At 37.0% G+C, this 22,749-nt stretch overlaps 2 protein-coding genes across 2 annotated transcripts in view; one reads left to right on the plus strand and one right to left on the minus strand.

Moving 5' to 3' along the window:
• LOC142351989 (uncharacterized) overlaps window positions 1–22,749 on the plus strand; it is a 379,819-nt gene that overhangs the window by 86,262 nt on the left and 270,808 nt on the right. The window lies entirely within an intron of this gene.
• The window catches only part of LOC142352066 (pre-mRNA-processing factor 39-like), a 59,467-nt gene that overhangs the window by 1,779 nt on the left and 34,939 nt on the right, over window positions 1–22,749 (minus strand). The window contains exons 8-10 of the mRNA XM_075404421.1: window positions 12,394–12,819; window positions 11,578–11,722; window positions 7,245–7,513 (exon numbers count right to left, since the gene is read on the minus strand). Of these exons, the coding sequence (XP_075260536.1) occupies window positions 7,245–7,513; window positions 11,578–11,722; window positions 12,394–12,819 (840 nt within the window). The remainder of the gene's footprint in view (window positions 1–7,244; window positions 7,514–11,577; window positions 11,723–12,393; window positions 12,820–22,749) is intronic.

Genomic DNA, 22,749 nt, shown 5'->3' on the forward strand with positions numbered 1-22,749 from the left:
ATTAAACTCTAACTCTGCGCTATCCTGCGGGGTTATAATGGGAATATCCCATTCTCCAATCCTTAATTGTCTGTACCATACTTCTGTATCAGAAACTGTCTTTCGTAATTTAGGCTCTTGCAAGAGTTGTTACATAAAGAAATTAATGGAATATTAACGGCCATGGGGAGAGTCTATACGTTATATGATAACTAAGCTGGGGAGCGGGCTATACTGGGAAAGACCAGAAGATGCTTTTTGGAGGTTTTTTTGAAGGCAAGATATGGTGCACAACTCACGAATGTTTGCAAAATTCAGACGCCAACAAAAACCTTCGTCTGGATAACACTTGGGGACAGTTCTTCAGAGCACAAATAAACTTCTCAGAAGTTTTTCAAATTCTCAACAGAAAACATACCCGGCAGATTGCCGGCAAATAGCCGCCGTTGATTACCATAACCACGATTGGGATTTGAAAGATTAGAAAATCAGGGAAAAAATTGACTTTTATACAAAGTCATTTTTGAAGTGCAAACTATTTTGATGTCATACTCAATTTGTAGTTGAACATACTCCTGTTTCTTAGTGTGAGGATACCTGGGCGGGTTAGCATCAACACCTACAGGCAAAAGAGATGGTAATCTATATATTAATTCAGTGTCGACAAAAAAGGCACCATGTTTAAGCTCCTAATCTTTCCATGTTTTAACAGCCCCTAAACATGCTTTTCGGCAAAAAGCAAATGGCAACAGTCGGATTCGAACCGCGGTATGTGAGTTCAGAGTCAAAAGCGCAATGAGTTGAGCTACGAAACAGATGAGCCGAGTATTTATTAATTGTGTCACATAAAAGGCACCATGTTTAAGCTCCTAATCGTTACATGTTTTAACAGCCCCTAAACATGCTTTTCGGCAAAAAGCGACTGGCAACAGTCGGATTCGAACCGGGGTATGCGAGTTCAGAGTCAAAAGCGCAATGAGTTGAGCTAAGAAACAGATGAGCCGCGTATTTATCAATTCACTGTCGACATAAAAGGCACCATGTTTAAGCTCCTAATCTTTACTTGTTTTAACAGCCCCTAAACATGCTTTTCGGCAAAAAGCGACTGGCAACAGTCGGATTCGAACCCGGCTATGTGAGTTCAGAATCAAAAGCGCAATAAGTTGAGCTAAGAAACAGATGAGCCGCGTATTTATCGGGATTTTTGTCCATTAACGTCACATCCGTTTCTTCTTTCTCCAATTCCCTCGTTTTTCAATTTCTGGTGCTCCATGCCTTTCTCCTGTCACTATCTATCTTGTATCAATCTACATATTAAAAAATTATTCGAATACCTATGTCACCATATTTAAGCTGCTGATCTTCACATGTTTGAAGGCCTATTAAATATACATCAAAGCGTTTTGATTCGCTTGTATTTTGAAAAAGGTCAATGACCAAAAACTTGACCTTGCCATATAGTAAATGACCGAAAAGTTACCTATGCCGTAAAGGTCAATGACTGAATACTGAAAGTAAAAATGGTTGATTGTTCGAAAAGCTGCCTATGACCGAAAAGCTGTCATCTATATCTTTACTATATATTAATTCAGTGTCGACACAAAAGGCACCAAGTTTAAGCTCCTAATCATTACATGTTTTAAAAGCCCCTAAACATGCTTTTCGGCAAAAAGCGACTGGCAACAGTCGGATTCGAACCGGGGTATGTGAGTTCAGAATCAAAAGCGCAATGAGTTGAGCTAAGAAACAGATGAGCCGCGTATTTATCGGGATTTTTGTCCATTAACGTCACATCCGTTTCTTCTTTCTCCAATTCCCTCCTTTTTTCACAATTTTTGGTGCTCCATGCCTTTCTCCTGTCACTATCTATCTTGTATCAATCTACATATTAAAAATTATTCGAATACCTATACCACCATATTTAAGCTCCTGATCTTCACATGTTTTAAGACCTCTTAAATATACATCAAAGCGTTTTGATTCGGATGTATTTTGAAAAAGGTCAATGAATGAAAACTTGACCTTGCCAAAAAGTAAATGACCGAAAAGTTACCTATGCCGTAAAGGTCAATGACTGAATACTGAATGTAAAAATGGTTCATTTTTGGAAAAGCTGCCTATGAACGAAAAGCTGTCATTGCCAAAAAGTCAGTGACCGAAAATTAATTTATGCAATAAAGGTCAATGACTGGATAGCCGCGGATGTTTTTAATCGGAACTTTTTACGCTGAATGTTTGCGTGACCAATTTTTAAACAATCTTTTGCTTCTTTTGTTTTCAGTTTTGCTTGATATCAGTCTCATAAAAGTTTTGAACAACTGAAGTTAAATTAACAGAATCTTTTGTTGCCAGTTTTTTTTCAAAAGTTAGGCTGTGAAGAATTCGGTCTATTTTTCTTTTTTACTTTCGAAGGAAGATCTTTTCTCTTCCGTTTCTTTCTTTGCTCCTTCCTTTTCTTTTTATTTTCTCCTTCATTTGTTTTGTTTTTGGTTATATTTCTTTTTCTCTCTCTTCTGCTTTCTATCTATCCTCTCACTTTCTTTTTTCCTCTCTTTATCTCGCCTTTTCTTTTGCTTTTCTCTCTCTCTCTCTCTTTTCTGTCGTTCTGCTTTTTTTCTGTCTTTTTCTGTACTTGTCTATGTTTCTTTTCTCTTTTTTATTCTTTCTTTTCTCCTTTTAGTTTCTTAATGGGTTTTCTCTTTTTCGTTCCTCTCTTTAGCTTGTCGTTCTTTCCTTTTTCCTTTCCATTTCTTTTCTGTCTTACTGTACTCTTTCTTTGCTTTTCTTTTCTCTTTTCGCTTTTCTTTTCTCTTTTCTGTTGTTTTCTGCCTTTTTTCTCATCCTTTCTCTCTTTTGTTCCTGCTTAGCTTCTCTCTTTATTGTCTCGCTCACTTTTCTGTCTTTCTTTTCTCTTGCTTTTCTGTCTTTGGTTTTTCTTTTCTCTCATTTCTTTCTGATAGTATTTTCTTTCTTTTAGTTTTTTTTTCTTTTCTGTCTCTCTCGTTCTCTTTTTTTCTCTGTTCTTTCTGCTTTCTTCTCTCTTTTTTGCCTTCTGTCGTTTTCCTTCATCTTTTCTGTATTTCATTTCTCTCCTTTCTCTATTGCTTTTGTCTGTTTTTTTTCTGTTTTTTTTCCTGCCTTTATTTGTTTTCATTCGTTTTCTCTTGCGTTCCTCTGTCGTTTCTTTATTTTATCGTTCTTTTCTCTTTCCTTTCTGTTTTTCTTTTTTCTACCGATCTTTTGTGTTTTTTTCTGTCTTTCTATTCTCTCTTGATTTCTTTTTCTTTCATCTTGCGTTTCTCTTTCCTGTCTTTCAATTCTGTCTTTTCTCTCTTTCTTTTAACTCTTTCCTTTCTGTTCTTTTTTCATTTCTTTTCTCATTTGTTTCTTTTTGCTCCCTCTTTCTCTCCTTTCGCCTTTTCTCTCTCTCCTGTTTTTCTCTCTTACTTCTCTCTTGCTTTTCTCTTTTCTTGCTTTTCTGTCTTTTGTCTCTTTTCTGTCTTTCGTTTCTCGATTTATTTTCTCTCTTTTGTTTGTCTTTCTTTTCTCTTTCTTTTCTATCCTTTTTTCTTTGCCCTCCTTTCTCTCTTGCTCTTTTTTTCGTTTATTTTTCTTTCTCTGTTTCATTTGTCTTTTTTGACGTTTTCCTCTTTCGTCCACCCATCTTTTCTCTCTATTTTGTCTTTTTTTCGGTCATTTTTTCTCTTATCTTGCTTTTTTCTCTTATCTTGCTTTTCTCTCTTTCTCTTCCTTTCTTTTCTGTCTTTTTTCTCTTTCTTTTGTCTTTTCTGTCTTTCTTTTCTCTTTTTCTTCTGTTCTGTTTTGCTGCCCTTTTTCTTTTTTCTGTCTTTCATTTGTCTTCTGTCTCGTTTCGCCCTTTCGTTTCTTTCTTTTCTCATTCCTTTCTGTCTTTCTTTTCTTTTTTCTGTTTTCTCTCCCTCCATATCTTGTTTCTTCTCTTTTTTACGCTCCTTAAAAATGCAGCGTAACATTACATGCGTTATGCTACGACACCACTTAGAATTTCGTTATCTGTACAAGTCTTAGCGCTCCCTAATTATAAGGGTCAGCAAAGCCGAAACAAGTTGAACACAAAATTGATGGGACTTGGAGGTATTATGCTTAACCAAGCACATCGGTAACGTAACGTAATACCTATGGCTGTTGAGCAAGGGGCATGTGTTCCAGCCCGAGGTGGTAGAAAAAAAATGAATTTTAAAACTTCTATTTTTCAAATGATCTTGTTATACTTTTGCGGGCCTGCTAGTTAAGACTTATAAGAACCAAGTTCAAGTAACGGGCATCTAAGATTGGGCTTTATGGGTTTATCCCGTTTGTATTTCTGATTCAGTTTTAAACCAACTGTTATTTTGAATTGCCTTGCTGGGCAACTGCTGTATAAAAGCACTTTCAGCAGAATGAGAGAAGAGTAATACCAGCTTAGAGAAGTCAAAAAGATTTCACGCAAAATGTCAATAAAGCGGCAAAATGAGGTAAAGCGAAACAAATTTTTGTTCGACGAACTAAAAAACAGCAGAAGTCCTTAAATACAACCCAAAGAATTGAAAGAAACGCTCAGAACAATGGCATCTGACCAGCAGATAAAATGAAAAATGCCACTCAAAAAGACAACCAGGCCCAAAATTGTAGAAAATAAAATGAACTAACAAAAAATTGAATCATTGCTATAACCCTTGAAATTTTATCCACATAAATATAACCAATAACCCATCCACAAGCCTTGAAATGGTTTTAAACATATTAAATTTCGCAAATTTAATATGTTCAAAACCATTTTTTGCCTCTTAGATCTGTCCACCTACCCTTTTGCAAGACTTGAAAAAATTTAATCGGCTCTTGAAGATCGAAACTAACGTGTAAAAAAATTTGAAAGCAATTGCAAATATTATTGAAATACTGCCAAAAATCGTGATATTAATATCTTTAAAACTATTTCATCGTCTTTAGAAACTGTTCAAAAGCCTAATTTTAAGCCCAAAAAACTTCACACTCCCATAAAGATTGATAAGCAAAAATTTATGAGAAAACTTTAAACTTTTAATCCAAAAATTGCAACTCGTAATATTAAAAAGTTGATAACGAATGCATTGCCCATACAAACTATGCAGTAGCACTCTATCAAACCCTAGACGAGGTTGCTTGGCCCCAGAGGCAGAAATTAAAAAAACTGAAAATTGCAAAAACTAGTACAATTTTGGTTGTTGATATTTGCAGTATTTAAACACAAAGCTCACAAAATGGTCATTAGAAGTAATTATGTCATGCAGAAAAACTTCATCAACTTCAAAAAATGAATTTAAGACTGGTCAAACAAAAAAAAACTAGACAAATTACTAAAAAACATGAAAAATTGCACCATTTTGGGCTCAAAAACTCTTAAAAAATTGCCTTTTTAACGTTGAATTAAGGCCTTCTCAGCAGCTTCACAACTCTAAACTCTTGAAGTAAAATTAAAAGCAGCTACAGGCCTCTAATGAAAATTAATGCCTTCTGTGCTTTACCTGTTAATCCCGTTGTGGAAGCTCAAAGTCATGGAAGAAGGCATCTTACAAAAAAAACATAGCAGGACAAGTACCGAAGTACAATCCAAAAAATTTGAAAACAAAACTACTGCTTCAGACCAGCACATCAATTGAACAATGGGAGTCGAAAACGCGAACAGTCCCGAAATTGTAGACACTAAAACAATCAAACTATAATATGTAATCATTGCTATAACTTTTGAATATTTTACCCAGAAATTCATGTTTCATCCACTCAAATATACCCTTCAAGCCACGCACAAGCCTTGAAGGGGGTATACTGGCCACTTATGATATCAAATACTTAAAATCTTCCTAAATTACTTTTTTTCTAAATTATTATGCAATATATATTTAAAACCATTTTTTGTCTGTGCAATCGGTCAAGTAACCCGCAAGACTTAAAAACTAATTGGCCCTTGAAGATCGATGAACACAGAAGACGACATTGGCAAAGAAATCGCAAATTGCTAACAATCGTGATTTTAATATCTTATAGGCCATTTCATTGTAATCAGAAACTATCCGGTAAACCAAATTTAAGCCTACGTTAGGTTTCACTTGCCTTTAACGATCGATAAACTGAGAACATGAAGACAATAGTGAGAATGAAAAAAAAATTAAATTTTATCAGAAAATTGCCAAAAGGGAAAAGGCCGTTGGAGTGGAAAAAACCGACAATTGGACAAAATGGAAAAAAATTGTAAACTTTATCAAAATCTTGTAAAATTTGGGATAGCGTAACGTGGAAAAACCTTCTAATGCCACTAAAAACTCTGCAGTTGCCTCTAATCAAACCCTAAAGGAGCTTCCCTGGCCTCTGGGGCTGGAAAAACACAAGACAAAAAATTGTTTAGAAAAATTTAAAATTGCAAGTTTTATCAAAAAAATTGCAAATATTCGTGATATAAAAGTCGAAAACCACTTCATTGCGACTAGAAAATAAGCAACAGCTCATTATCAAACCCTACAGAAGGTTCCTTGGCCCCTGGGGCAGGAGAACCTCAAAAAATGAAAACACAAAAAAAATTGAAGGAAATTGCAACAATTACTATAATTTTGCGTTTTTATGTTTGCAGAACCAAAAAATATAGCTCACAAATTGGTCTTAGAAGGTAATGATTTCCTGCAAAAGATCTTTATAGACTTTTACAAACGCCATTTTAAGACTGGTTAAACAAATTCGACAAATGACAAAATTTGCACCATTTTGGGTTGAAGATCTTTTAACCTTGAATTACGGCCTTCTCAGTAGGTGCACCATTATAAACGCTTGGAGGACTACTAAAACCAGCTAAGGGCCTCAAATGAAACTTGATGCCCGCTGAGCTTAACTGTTTATCCCGTTTTGAAAGCTCAAAGTCATGAAGAACGTGTGAAAACATCTTACAAAAAGACAGCACCAATACAATCCAGAGTCTTTGGATTGTAAAAAAGGCAGAGCACCAATACAATCCAAAATCTTTGGATTGTAAAAATTAGGAACGCTATAATAGTCGGATGAGAAGATGAGGGCCGGCTAATAAAGGGCCGACGAACTATTATTGATGTAACATATCAAATTTCAAGAGAAAAGTTTTAGTATCTATCCCCCTTCTGAGAATTTTTTTCTCTAATTCCACCAATTTTTCTCTTCAAGTGACTGAAATAAACCAACTGAGATTAGACATTGACATGAAAGATTCCCCTTTGTATTTATGTGACTTGGACTTGGTAACTGACCGGGTATTTCTTCAGTGCTTGTTGCAAGACCTCCATGGCCCCACTGAAATCACCCTCGACCTTCGCCTTGAACCTGGCCAGTTTCAGCGAGAAGAACACAATATGATCTCGCGTGGACGAGGCATTAATGGCTGATTGGAGTGCCTCGCAAGCCTTACTCAAACTCCACATGCGTCTGTAGACCCCTGCCTTGAGAACTGGGATCTTGATAACATCCGGATGAAAACTCTCCAGGTTCGTCAGCACCTTCACTGCGCTCTCTTTGAACCCTGTCACAACACACGCATTGTAAGGTTTACAAAATTAAACACATGTCGCCGGTCAAAAATAAGCCTCGACACCAACAGTGGCTATCTTTTGTTACAACCAGCATTTCAAAAGAAATCTAAAGTTCAGCTTGCAAGAAGAGGATGTGCGTTCAAAAAGTGATGATGATATAGTTTACTAGACGGCTAGAGTGATTTCAAATATAGAAACCCGAAAACCCGACTGACGTCCGACAAATTGCTCTCGAACTACTTGCATGGGGGGGGGGGGGGGTTGGGCTGTAGCCCACATCTTAGGTAGGCTAGCTTTATTACGTAATGGGGATAGACAAAGTGATGGAAGGTCGAGTGGATTGAAAAGTGTGGGGATCCAAAACTAATAAAATAGCCCTTGTCATAAATTATGCCTCTGAGCAGTTAAGCTGAAGCCTATAAAACTTTCACTTAACAACAAAAGCACTTAACTTAACCAAAGCTCTCGGAGAACTGCACACCAACTTTAGCCCCGATCAAATTCATCGCCTATTTTGTCACAGAGCAATGTAAACACCAGGCAGACTGCCGGAAAATTGATTCTCATTGATTTTCATAACACCGATTCAGATTGAAGGACCAGAACATAGCCGGCAGACTGCCGGAAGAGCTGCGAAATAGAGTTGCGTGCCGTTCAACACTGATAGAAACAGATACAAAAACGAGTTATTAGTTATGGGAAAAAAGTTATTACGGCCACCCGAAAAACTTTAATTCAAAACACTAATTCCATCATCCAGACCTTTTTGGGTGCAAAAAATATCGAAAATGCAGAGTTTCGAACTCCAATCCCCTGCATAAAAACAAAACCCATTAAACACCCGACTACCAGTCTCCTTTACCTTATATGCGATTTGTTGTAGCAGCCGAAAATTTACAAATGCACGCAATTTGGATGACGCAAAAAGCAAGAGTCAAGCGTGAAAAAGTGACTAAAAATAGCATGCCATAGTATGTTCTAGACAAATGTTCTACAAATGCATAACGAAAAAGCGTCAGACGAAGAAATAAAACATAGCAGGACAAGTCCTGATATACAATGGATGAGGTTACTATCAAAACCTGGATGAGGTTACCTGGCCACTGAGGCAAGAAAAACTGAATAAAAGACAAATGTTTTGAAAAAAGTTGGAATAAAAACTGCAAATTCTATCAAAAAATTGCTAAAACTCGATTACTTAAATTGTTGAAAACATATACATTTAAACTAACAACCAAGCAGTAACTTTTCATCAGACCGTGGAATAAGTTTTATGGCACTTGAGAATGGACAAATATCAAAATTCAAAATTTTAGAAAACCTTAAAAAAATTAAAGATTTTGTCAAAAAAATGGTAAAACTCGATAGAATAAAAATTGAAAACCAATCCAGTGTCAATAGAAACTATGCAGTACTCTATTATTAAACAATAAAGGAGATTTCATGGCCCCTGAAACTGGAGAAACTCAAAAAATGATAAAATTCGTCAAAAAACTTGAAAATTGCAAAAATTAGTATCATTTTGCGTGTTTGTGTTAGTAGTACCAAAACCTAAGCTCATAAAATGGTCATAACAAAAAATTTTGTTTCGCAAAAGGCCTTCATCAACTTTTAAAAACTTGAACCTGAGACTAATCAGACAAAAAATTCAAAAAAATCACAAAAAACATGATGAATGTTTGAAAACATGAAAAATTGCACCATTTTGAGCCCAGAAACTCCTAATAATGACCTTTTAACCTTAATTTGAGGCAATCTCAGCAGGTGCACCACTCTATGCACTTGAAGGACTACTAAAGCCCACTTCGGACCTCTAATGAAACTTAATGCCCGCTGGGCTTTACCTGTTTATCCCGTTTTGAAAGATCAAAGTCATGGAAAAATGTGTGAACACATCTTAAAAAAACACACAGCGCCCCAATACAATTCAGATTCTTTGAATTGTAAAAAACCAGAGCAATATCGCTCCGCTCAGCTTAGAGCTACAAAAAAACAATGATGAAAATTGATTATCGTAAAAACATTTTTAAAAAGCGAAATATTTTCATTGGATTTTGCAGTTATGCATACCCCTGTTTTTAATGAGAGGATGCAGGGGCTAGCATCAACGCTAATTAGATGTTACATAAGAATTATCAGAAAAATGCTCAAGTAGCTTGAATCTAAAATTGGTCTACATTGGTTTATCCCGTTTTCATTTCAATTTCATTTCCTGATAAGGATTCTGTTAAATTTAGATTGCTTTGCTGAGCAACTACAGTTTAAAAGCACTTTGAGCAGAATGAACTAAGGTTGAAACTAGACTAGAGCAGTCGAAAATATTTCAAGCAAAATGTCAATCAAGCTGTTAGCTAAGGTAAAGCGAAACAAAATTTTGCTCGACAAAGTAAAAAACACAGCCGGCAGAACTCCGGAACGGATTCCAGTAGTCAGAACTTCACAAAAACCCGTAAACTTTACCAAAAATATTTCCTTTTCATTGAAAAACAGCAACCTTTTACCTCGACAGACTTGCTTAGAAAACAATCACAATTTCATTTAGTAACAGTACAAAAACATTTTTAAAGTGTGAACTATTTTGATTGGATTTGGTAGTTATGCATACTCCTATTTCTTAATGAGAGGAGGCAGGGGCTAGCATTAATTCTCAAAACACATTAGTGAGGTTAACTAAGACTTACAATAACAAAGTTCAAATAGCGGGCATCTTAAATTGGGCTTTATGGGTTTATCGCGTATTCGTTTTGATTTCCTTTTTCAATCCTGGCTATGTTCACTTTAGATTCCTTTGCTGAGCAGCTGCTGTTTAAAACAAATTTGAGCAAAACAAGAGACAAATGAAACTACCTTAGAGAAGTCAGAAAGATCTCGGAAATTTCAAACTATATTGAAAAATTAAGTAGAAAAACAAATACCTTTCATTATTAGCAAACGATGTTGAGAAAAAACACATTGCCATCAGCATATACAGATAAAAGAAATAAAGGAAGAGAAGCCAATTCAAAATTTGAAACATTGAAATATTTTGCAAAAAGGATCTAAAAAAAATTTAAAATGAAAACAGCAACAAGATAAGACTCAACAACAATTTTTTTTTCAATTATCAAAAAACGAAAATGAAAACTCGTAAGGTGCAAAAAAGACGTTCTAGTTAATAAAAACATACCCGGCAGATTGCCGGAAAATAGCCGCCGTTGATTCCAATAAGCATGATTGGGATTGAACGAATAGAATATATTGAAAAAAAAAAGATTTTTGTACAAAAATATTTTTTAAGTCCGATTTATTTTGATGGCATTTCGTAGTTAAACATACTTCTGTTTCTTAGAGAGAGGCTACAGGGGCTACTATCAACACCAATAAGCATTAGAGGTGGTAACTAAGAATTATAGGAACGACTTTCAAATAGCGGGCATCTAAAATTGGGCTTTATGGGTTTATCCCGTTTCTATTTCTGACTTCAATTTTTTATACCGACTCTGTTCATTTTGAATTGCTTTGCTTAGCAACTGATGTTCAAATTCACTTTTAGCAGAATGAGAGAAGAGAGAAACTAGCCTAGAGAAGTCAAAAAGATTTCACGCAAAATGTCGAAAAAGCGGCAAAATGGTAAAGCGAAAAAAAGTTTGACGAAGTAAAAAAAAATACGAGCGCAATAATAGCCGGCTGAGAAGATGAGGGCGGCTATTAAACAAAAAACAAACAAAAAACAGAAAACAACGTTCAAAAACACCAGTTAATGTCCCGAAAAGAAAAAAAGTCAAAAGTTCAAGTCATGAACAAACTTGCTTCAGCTTTAAAAAAAAACAGTAGAATACTAATACTCTTCATCGAGTCGTAAAAAGATACACACGATTACGATATTTTCTTCAAAGTTCGTTCGAGAGCAGTTAATTTGTATTAACTCGCACCAATAAGTGCAAAAAATGACGTTATGCGCGCAATTCAGTCCAAAATTCAAAAATTGCGGCTGAATTGAAGTGTGCGTATGTCTGGTTCAAACTATTTTGTGTCGGAAAAAAAAACAAACTTAATTTATCCAAATAATCCGTACCATGTTTCTCCTCGAACATTGCCCACTCTAGATGGAAGGTAATCTTTTTGGGCAGATGGGTTCGCCCTGCTCTCGAGAACACCTCCCTCGCCTCTTCAATCAGACCCTTGGATTCCAGGTACGTGATGTACTTAAACACACAAAACTGTTCACTTCAACGGAACTTAACCTTCACCTCAGTTTCAGACTGTAATTAATACTGTTATATTTATATAATCCAATGTCAACAATTTTACCGAGATTAAGTGCTCAAGATCAGGTGACAGCACTCAACGTTGCATTATCGCCAGTCATCATCTCGTATCATCACACCACTGTCAAGTCTTCTCTTTAGAAGGCAACGTTACCCGTTCGAGCCCATAAGAACAAACTAACGTTAGGCTGAAATACCTACAACTCGTTAAAAGTATTGATTCAAATAGGAAATATGAAAAAAAGCGGGCAAGGCACCCACAATTATGTCCACAACCATTGCTTTGCGCTCATAACTAGAACCCATTGTATAACATAACACAAAATGTTGGTTCTTGTCCATAATAGACCCGTCCCGGTTTAGTGGAGATTGAAACTATTGAAAATTCAGTTTCCGAAAGCATATTATAATGAACGACACTATAATCGAATTGGGTCTATAATAAGAAAGAGTCAACATTTGTAAACGGTTTGATACAAGCTCATTTAAGCAACTCAAGTAGTTTAGAATCTTTTCTGCTAAATTAAGAGAGCAAAGCATTCGCTGCGTATTTGATGTCAAGTTCGAGACAGGTTCTCTCTTCTTCGGGTTACTGTCGGTTCCTCGATTCTGTGGCATCAGACGCCATACAAACATACATACAAAAGAGTGAGGCAGATCGTAGCTTTCCACTGAGAGCGTGTGAGAGATAGCTTTAAGGCAGGAGTCTTGAAGCTGTACTTCCTTAATTCCATTTGCACAGCCACCCAAAGGGCGTTGACATAAGACAGAAGCAAGGTTACATTATCACATGGTATTATTTGATTGAATCTATTGATTGAATTGGAATTGAGTGGTATTTGAGTGACGTCACTACTCACCTTGAGCCAGTATTCCTCATAATAGCAACAGGTAATGACACATCTTTCGAATAGAAACAATACTCGCTCCCTGCTCACGCATTGTGCTCCTGTCAGATTCTCTCGGGTCATGAAGCTGTCTAGGTAGTCATTCCACGTCTTCAGCTGTCCACGCTCAAGGGGCTTCACGTGAAAGTAGTTCCGTCTCAGCTTAAAAGAAATCTAACTTCTAATTTCAAAAATGACAATTATTGCTCTGCGCGTTCTCCCCTATAATTGCATATCGATTTTAATTCTTAAAATAACTGGGACGATACCGCCTGAAAGTAGGGACAAGTAGGGAATGTGGAAAAGGTTTGAGGATGCAAAGTCGGCGATGAATTGAAATAGGCGTGTTAAAATGTCTAATGTTCTAACCGGAGGACTTAAGATGTTCCGATGTAATTTCAAGGTCAACCTGATGCCCGGGTCGAGGTGTCACCGCCATTTGCCGCAAAATTATGTAAGATAAGCGGTGAATGCGGAAAATTTTGTAAGATAAGCGGTGAATGCGGTGAACTTACATAAATCAGGTGGTGAATGCGGTGAAAAAAACCTTAATCGCCTGGTAGCGGTGAAATTACATAATTATACCGCTGAATTTAGCGGTGAAATTACATAAATTCACCGCCTCGAAACAAAATGTCCAAATTATGTAAGATAAGCGATGAATGCGGTGAAATTACATATATTCAACGCTTAATTTAGTGGTGAACTTACATAAATTCACCGCTTCGAAAAAAGTGTTAAAATTTTGCGAGAAGAACAGTGAATGCGGTGAAATTACATAAATTCACCGCTTAACTTAATGGTGAACTTACATAAATCACCGCTTAGAAAAAAGTGGTAAAATTGTGTGAGAACAGCAGTGAAAGCGGTGAAATTACAAGAAATCACCGCTTGTTTTAATGGTGAAACTACACAAACTCAGCGCTTGGAAAAAAAGTGTTAAAATTTGGTGAAAACAGCGCTGAATGAGGTCTAATTACAAAAATTCAATGCTTGTTTTAGTGGTGAAATTACACAACCTCACCGCTTGGAAAAAGTGCTATAATTGCACGAAAACAACAGTTTTTTGAATCCGTAGCTTTTGGAAATTCAATATTTGTTTTTTTTTTTAAATCGTGAAACCCTTGTTTGATTTTTTTTTGTCAAAACTCACAAAATACCCTGGCCTTAGGATGAGGTGGGAATTTTTTCCCACTTCGCAGTAGAGGTTTTGGGTGTTCAGTAATTAATGAGTGTTCTTTACTTGCGTCCTGATAAGTCTACGTTGCGATGTTTTTGGTCGTTTTGCGTGATTTTCCTAGGAATTGGGGTCTTATAATAACCCGAAAATTGGGCTAGGCCTAATGTTCTTGACAATTTCTCCCAATCTACTTTACCAAGAGAGACGCTCATTGCTGCAATTTGTCGGCACTAACCTCCGTTTTTTTAGTGTTTAATTGGTCTCTCAAATTGGCCTAATCGAAAAGTTTTTAATGTTTATAATTGAAAAAATTCGAAGTAAAATTTTGTTGTATTTTAGGGGCACGCTTCACGTTTCAGATTTTTTTTCCTAAAGTACTTTGTCAATTTGGCCGGGCATAATAGCGTTTTGTTTAATTTAAGTTTTCATGGTATGCAGTTTTTAATTGTTGTCTAAACTGACATGATCGGAAGGTTATTAAGCTGTAAATTTTAAAATTCAAGAAATAAAAATTGTTATAAATTTTTTTTAGTATTGATGTTTTTTTCTTCTAAATTGGATTAGTGTTAATTTCGTTATTCAGACTTTTTGGTCTATAGAACTTTTCGACTCCTTAGTTTTCGGGAATTCATTTTTTGTTGGCAAAATCTTGATTTTGCCGGAAGTTGGCGTTTCCCATTAGCTCAAAAATCCGGGTACGCTTCATGTGTTTGACAATTTTTCTAAAACTACTGTACAAAATTGCATGGTTCTAATTTCATTTGTTGACACCAAACATTTCTTGAATGTAGCGTTTAGTTGTTTCCTGAAATCGGCCTACTCAAAAAGTTATTAATGTTTAAATTTAAAAAAAAGTTCGAAAAATTTTTTTTGTGGCCCACGCTTAATTCTTCTGATGATTTTTCTTAAACTATTCCGCCAATTTGGTCGTGCACAGTCCTGTTTTACTAATTCTAAGTTTTTACAGGCGTGCCGTTTTTTAATTGGTGTCTCAATTGGCCTGCTCAGAAGGTGATTAGACTTAAATCTGAAAAAAATTAAAAATAATGATGTCTCAATTTTTTTTCAGTACTGATGTAGTTTTTCTTCTAAAAATGGTTATTATTACTTGCAATTTGTATTATTTAGGCTTTGTTTGGGTCCTTGAAGCTTTTCGAATCCTTAGTTTTTGGAAATTCATTAATTTTTTTTGCAAAAACATTTAATTCTCGTTCGAGTTACATTTTTGTCAAAAGACCCAAAACACACCGGCTTTATGGCGAGGTGGGATTCTTCCCACTTCGAAAAAGAACTTTTGGGTATTCAATAACTACAGAGTGGATCTGAATTGCGCTCAGAATGGTCTACGTGGCGCCGTTATTGCGCGAAGAAACTGGGCTCTCGCAATAGCCGAAAAATCGGGGTACGGTTCATGTCATCAAAGATTTCTCCATAACTACTGTGCCAAATTGCACGGGAATTGTCGCATTTTACTGAAACTAAGCTTTTATTGCTTGCAACGTTTAGTTGAGTTCCCAAATCAGCCTAATCGAAAAGTTAATAATGTTAAAATTTAAAAAAATGGAAGTAAAAAATATATTTTCGGGGGCACGCTTATGGTTTTTGACAATTTCTGCAGAGCTACTTAACCAATTTGGCCAGTCATAGTCGCGTTTTAAGGACTGGGAGATTTGTAAAGGCCTGCAGTCTTTAATTGTTGTCTAAATTGGCCTGCTCCGAACGTTTTTAAACAGTAAATTTTTAAAGTTTAAAAAATAATGATGTTTTAAATGTTTTCCAGTACTGATTTAATTATTCTTCTAATTTGGGTTATTGTAGCTTGCAAATTGTGTTATTTAGGCTTGGTTTGTGTCTCTGAAGCTTTAGGATACTTTGTTTTTGTCATTTCAACAACTTTTTTATCATTTCCGAAATCATGAAATTCTTGTTAGATTTCTTTTTTTTTATCAAAACACCCTGGCCTCTAGGGCGAGGTGGGAAATTTTTCCCACTTCGCAGTAGAGGTTTTGGGCGTTCCGTATCTTATGATTGGACTTGAATTGCCTTCAGATTTGTCTACGTGGCACCGTTTTTAGCCGTTTTGCTGGTGTTTGTGAGAAATTGGGCTCTCCCAATAGCCCAAAAATCGTAGTCTGCTTCATGTCATCAAAGATTTCTCCAAAACTACACTACCAAATTAAACGGGCATAGGCGCGTTTTGTTGCTTATGAAACCCTTGTGATTGATGTATTCAATTGTTGTTCTGAGTCAATAACCGAAAAAAGTTATTCATGTCCAAACTTTGAGAAAATTTGTAATTTTTGGTCATATGGGGTCTTTTTTGGTCATTTTCGATTTTCTCATTCAATTTTTGACCAAAATGAGTTGTTACTGGCTTGATCTGTTGCTGTTAAGACGTTCTTCTCTGGAATGGCTAGTCACATTCCTGAAAATATCCTTCAGAACACTTATTTACTGATCAATGCAGAAAATTAAAAGTTTTTTCTCAAATTTTATGGCAGAGGGGTGTTTTGCGCAATTGAACAAATTTTTCGGCGTGCGTTTTGTGTTTTCTAGAGACTATTTAGGTTGTCGAAGCTAATTGTGTCAAATATTGGGGTTAATTCAACAATTTATCTTTTTTCGCGATTTCATCAAAATTCTGTGGATGTTGTTTTATGTCAAAACACACAAAACATAATAGCCTTCATGGTGAGGTGGGAAAATTTTTCCCACCTCACCATGAAGGTTTGACGTGACCTAGAACTTGGAAGTGGACCAGAATTACACCCACAAATACGCCGGGAACGCTGTTTCACGTTGTTTTACGTCGGTTCCGGAGATCTTGGGCTTCGATTTTAGCCCAAAAAATGGGGTACAGAACAGTATATTGTTAATAACTCCTAAAGTACTGGACCAAATTAAACGGGAGTGGTCGCATTTTGTTAGCACTGAACCCCTCTTGCTTGCAGTATTTGGTTGGTTTCCTAAATCGGCCTAGTCAAAAAGTTATTAATGTTCAAATTTGAAATAGTTCGAATTTTCGGGCTATTCTGGGTGACCCAAATTTCGGTACTACAAAACACCCGATTTACCCAATAAATGTTAGTGTTTTAGAATCCTCAGTTACTGGGGAGTGTCCCCATATATATTTTTCATACTAGTTTATGATGTTCAGGCAGTCAATTTGGCCTCTGAACAGATGTCACTTCGCTTTTTCGCAATTTGGTACGGTACCTTGTTTTTGCTATAACTCCTTCTACAGTGCACCGATTGGGCTCATTTTTTAATATGATGCGTATCTCAAGCAGTGCTACAAACGGTACCAAGGGCGTTTGTTTTTGTTCCGCCGTTTTCGAGAAACTACCCTGTAAACTTGACCCCATTTTTGACCCCCGAAGCGGATGACGGTCAGTCTGATCACTTTTTTCACTTTGTGAAAACCCGATTTAACGGACAAATGTTAGTGTTTCAGAATTCTCAGTTTATGCTGAGTATCCCTATATATATTTTTTATGGTGTTTTACGTAGTCCAGGTGGTCAATTTTAGCGAAACCTGCTCCGTACTTCTCCTATTTAGTCATTTGGTACGGTACCTTTATGTTGGAATATCTCCTCGTAGAGTGAACCGATTTTTGATCTGTTTGTTGATTTGAGCTCAGCGTGAGCCGTACTTGAATCCCTGTAAATGGCGTTTTGTTTCTTTCAGCCGTTTTCGAGAAATTGGCCAGGACACATACCTCCATTTTTACCTATTCGTGTCCGGGTACATTTCGGGTATGTACATGTTAGACCAACAAAAAAGACGAATTTAGCCCCGCGAATTGGTTCTTTAGACTCCCCTGATGGTGAGCATTCTCCTCATATATGTTTTATAGGGCGTTTTCCGTAGTTCAGAAGGTCAATTTTAGCTCTGAAAGTGACGTATCTCTCTTCTGGGGTCAGTTGGTACGGTACCTTATTTTTGCTGTAACTCGTCGAATAATGCACCGATTGGGCTCATTTTTTAATATGATGCGTATCGCAAGCAGTGCTACAAACGGTACCAAGGGCGTTTGTTTTTGTTCCGCCGTTTTCGAGAAACTACCCTGTAAACTTGACCCCATTTTTGACCCCCGAAGCGGATGACGGTCAGTCTGATCACTTTTTTCACTTTGTGAAAACCCGATTTAACGGACAAAGCGGGTATACTAAGCGGGTTTATTTTTGTTCAGCCGTTTTAGAGAAATTGGCCAGTAAACTTGCCCTCGTTTTAGCCCCAGAAGAGGTTGACACCAGTGGTGACACCAGTGGTGACACCTTGAAGCTTTAAAGTGTGTTTTAGAAAATTAGTGTTTTGAATAGCCCGTCTAACGTAGATTCCGAATATATATACTTTATATATCATTTTCTGTGGTTTAGGTGTTCAATTTTAGCTCTGGAGGTGGTGTATCTCTCCTCCATGGTCATTTGGTACGGTACCTTCTTTTTGCTATAACTCCTCGAAGAATGTACCGATTGGGCTCATTTTTTAATATGATGCGTATCTCAAGCAGTGCTACAAAGGGTACTAAGGGTGTTTGTTTTTGTTCAGCCGTTTTTGAGAAATTGGCCAGGGAACTTGGCCCCGATTGACCTCCTGGGGAGAAAAACACCACTGCCCATCGACTTTGAATTTCTAAGTACTTATCAGAAACAAGTGATGGTATATATAGTTTTAAAGCCCGTTTCACGGGCACTTCAATGAGCTATGTCTCGTTTCGATTGGTTCAGTATTTCAGAAGTTATTAACAATTTTCGACCTCGAACCTCCGAAAATGACCACATGCTCACTCCTCGATCTTTAATTTTTCTTTAATCAGAGTGTTTATGTTAACAACCGGTTAATATGAGTTACAATATCATTGTATCAAACTTTTAAGACTATGTTGAACGTTTTTGGTTTGCTCTTTGGGAAACAATAATCGAACGAGCGTTTGGTACCAAATGAAAAAAGGGCATGGTGACTGAATGGTCCGGAATAGGTCTTTTTCATCGGGTCAAAGAGTTGTTCAAATCGAACCAAACTCGGTATGTATTATCCCCTGTGTATATAGTGTCCAAAACAAAAAGAATTTTTGCTAAAGCTTGCCTAGGAATAAAGTTAGTTTTTCATACGGAAATTTGCGAATTTCGCTATTAGCGAATTTTAAAAATAGGTCTTCTTTATTGAATCAAGGAGTTGTTCAAAGTGAACCAAATTGATATCCCAAACTACCAGTACTATTTAGGTTGTAATGCAAAACGAATGGTTGTGCTAACTTTCCTAGAAAGAAAGTTCGTATTTCATACGGAAATTTCCTATTATCTCCGAATAATTTTGAATAAGTTTATTTAAGTATGGGTCTTTTTCATTGGATCAAGGAGTTGTTCAAAGCAAACCAAACTTGGTATGGAGAATCTCCTGTGTAATAAGATTATAATAAACCGGCAATTTGTGCTTTGGGGTCAATACTTCAAAAACTCGTAGAGTAGAAATGTTAAGTTCGGAAAGCTATAGCAATTTTTTTTGTTTTACTCTCTAGATACACGTGGTTTGGCTCGATTTGAACAACTCCTTGACCGGATGAAAAAGACTTATTCCGGACGATTCAGTCGCCATGCCCTTTTTTCAATTGGTACCAAACGCTCGTTCGGTTATTGTTTCCCGAAGAGCAAACCAAAAACGTTCAACATAGGCTTTAAAGTTTGATACGATGATATTGTAACTCATATTAACTGGTTGTTAACATAAACACTCTGATTAAAGAAAAATTAAAGATCGAGGAGTGAGCATGTGGTCATTTTCGGAGGTTCGAGGTCGAAAATCCATATTTGAAAATTAAATATTCCAAATAATCGCAAATTTCCGTATGAAAAACTAACTTTTTTCCTAGGCAAGCTATAGCAAAAATTCTTTTTTTAGACTCTATATATACAGGGGATGCTCCATGCCGAATTTGGTTTGATTTGAAAAACTCCTCGACCCGATGATAAAGGCCTATTTTTAAAATTCTATGATCGCAATATAGTAGTCTATGTGTTGTCAAATTTCGAGCTCTAAAAACTCTAGTTAGTGTTTCAACTTAAATTGTTTTTCAACCTATTCAAGGACTTATTCAATTAGTTTGAGGATCTAAGGAGGAGTGTCAACATATAGAAAGAGTCTGAAACCGAATGACTTTTTGGCCTAGCTGCCCTTTGAAAAACGTAGTCAATACGCTGTCAAATTTGAGCTCTATCTAAACCGAGCCAGCGGTAAAACTGGGTGCACCCATTCCCGGGTATCAGGGGACGCCACCAAGTGTGAACTGGGACCACCCACCACGGGTCGAAGTGGGACCACTCAGCCCCGGGTATCAGGGGTATAGGATTAGGGTTTAACGATTCGCGTTTGGGGTTTTTCTCTTTAATTTCTCTGACATTTTTTCAGACCTGAGCGTTTAGAACTGATTCAATTGACATTACTGTTTTAGATTCTTTGCCTTCTGCACCTAAAACTTTGATGATGGACCCAAAACGTGTCGGCGTTCCGTATGCAAACTTAGTAGATGAACCCCCAAAAAAGAAGTTTAAGCCGAGCTTCTCGAAACAGCAAATCCAGGGACGATTGTGGAAGGAGATAAATGGACAAAAACTCGAGTTTCTGTATAACAACTTTGATAATGAGAAGAAGATCAATACTGCAATCGTGGGAGATTCCATTGTGGACTCCCTTTGTGTAGATGGATGCGTATCTTTGTCTCTGTCTGGTGGCAGAGTGGAACAGTTCTATGCCCTTTTGGACACCTTAGAGAGTTACAAAAGTGTCATTTTCATAATTGGGGGAAACAATCTCTCTTACTTTAATGAGGCGGGGGAGGAACCCGAAATTGTTATGGGAAAGATACGAAAGTTCTATAATGCGATTCGAGACTTGCCACAGAAACCCAAAGTAGTCGCCTGCACAGTGCTAAAGAGATGCCAGGCTAAGCATTTTAACATCGACCGGTTTAATGCAATGCTGACCAGTTCTTCCATCAATTTTTATCGTATGCACCAGCATGTGCATAAGGCAAAATGCTTTAAAGACAGTGATGGGATTCACCTAACAGAAGAAGGTTTCCATGCGCTCGCTTGTGGAATCAACAAATGTATCATACAAAAAAAACTTGATTGATTGATTGATTGAAGTCCTTACTTGCAGTCCTTTTGGTTTATTTATAATTTGCCACTTCATATGACATTATTTGAGCAGTTTCAGTTTGACCAGTGTCAATTTGACCGGTTGCAATTTGACTTTATTTGTTTTATACATTTTCGTTCTCTGGTGGTTTTATATTTTGATAACATTGAATTCTTAGTTTCTTGTATTTTTTTGGAACATTTTGCTACTGTAGTTGCATATGATCTGAAACAAAGCTGTAGTGACCACTGGAAAATAAAGTTGTTTTGCGAGAGAAAATTCTTTCATAATTTGTATAGGAAAAACTTTTTCAGCGGGCGAATTGCTCGCTGCGGCTTAAATAAAATAGAAATATCTGCGGACTTGTACAGCGGGCGTTTTGTCTGCTGCGGCCTATGAGAATAATTGATTAGATTTACTTGCGTAATTCAGTGGACATTTTGTCTGCTGCGAAATAGGTCTAATAGCGTACTTTTTCAGCGGGCAAATGGCTCGCTGCGGCTTAAATAAAATAGAAATATCTGCGGACTTGTACAGCGGGCGTTTTGTCTGCTGCGGCCTATGAGAATAATTGATTAGATTTACTTGCGTAATTCAGTGGACATTTTGTCTGCTGCGAAATAGGTCTAATAGCGTACTTTTTCAGCGGGCAAATGGCTCGCTGCGGCTTAAATAAAATAGAAATATCTGCGGACTTGTACAGCGGGCGTTTTGTCTGCTGCGGCCTATGAGAATAATTGATTAGATTTACTTGCGTAATTCAGTGGACATTTTGTCTGCTGCGAAATAGGTCTAATAGCGTACTTTTTCAGCGGGCGAATTGCTCGCTGCGGCTTAAATAAAATAGAAATACCTGCGGACTTGTACAGCGGGCGTTTTGTCTGCTGCGGCCTATGAGAATAATTGATTAGATTTACTTGCGTAAATCAGTGGGCATTTTGTCTGCTGCGAAATAGGTCTAATAGCGTACTTTTTCAGCGGGCGAACTGCTCGCTGCGGCTTAAATGAAATAGAAGTATCTGCGGACTTGTACAGCGGGCGTTTTGTCTGCTGCGGCCTATGAGAATAATTGATTAGATTTACTTGCCTAAATCAGTGGGCATTTTGTCTGCTGCGAAATAGGTCTAATAGCGTACTTTTTCGGCGGGCGAATTGCTCGCTGCGTCTTAAATAAAATAGAAATACCTGCGGACTTGTACAGCGGGAGTTTTGTCTGCTGCGGCCTATGAGATTAATTGATTAGATTTACTTGCGTAATTCAGTGGTTATTTTGTCTGCTGCGAAATAGGTCTAATAGCGTACTTTTTCAGCGGGCGAATTGCTCGCTGGGGCTTAAATAAAATAGAAATATCTGCGGACTTGTACAGCGGGCGTTTTGTCTGCTGCGGCCTATGAGAATAATTGATAAGATTTACTTGCGTAATTCAGTGGACATTTTGTCTGCTGCGAAATAGGTCTAATAGCGTACTTTTGCAGCGGGCAAATTGCTCGCTGCGGCTTAAATAAAATAGAAATATCTGCGGACTTGTACAGCGGGCGTTTTGTCTGCTGCGGCCTATGAGAATAATTGATTAGATTTACTTGCGTAATTCAGTGGACATTTTGTCTGCTGCGAAATAGGTCTAATAGCGTACTTTTTCAGTGGGCGAATTGCTCGCTGCGGCTTAAATAAAATAGAAATATCTGCGGACTTGTACAGCGGGCGTTTTGTCTGCTGCGGCCTATGAGAATAATAGATTAGATTTACTTGCGTAATTCAGTGGTTATTTTG

The sequence above is a fragment of the Convolutriloba macropyga genome, chromosome 13 (assembly GCF_964194025.1).
Source record: "Convolutriloba macropyga chromosome 13, txConMacr16.3, whole genome shotgun sequence".
Classification (NCBI taxonomy): Eukaryota; Metazoa; Xenacoelomorpha; order Acoela; family Convolutidae; genus Convolutriloba; species Convolutriloba macropyga.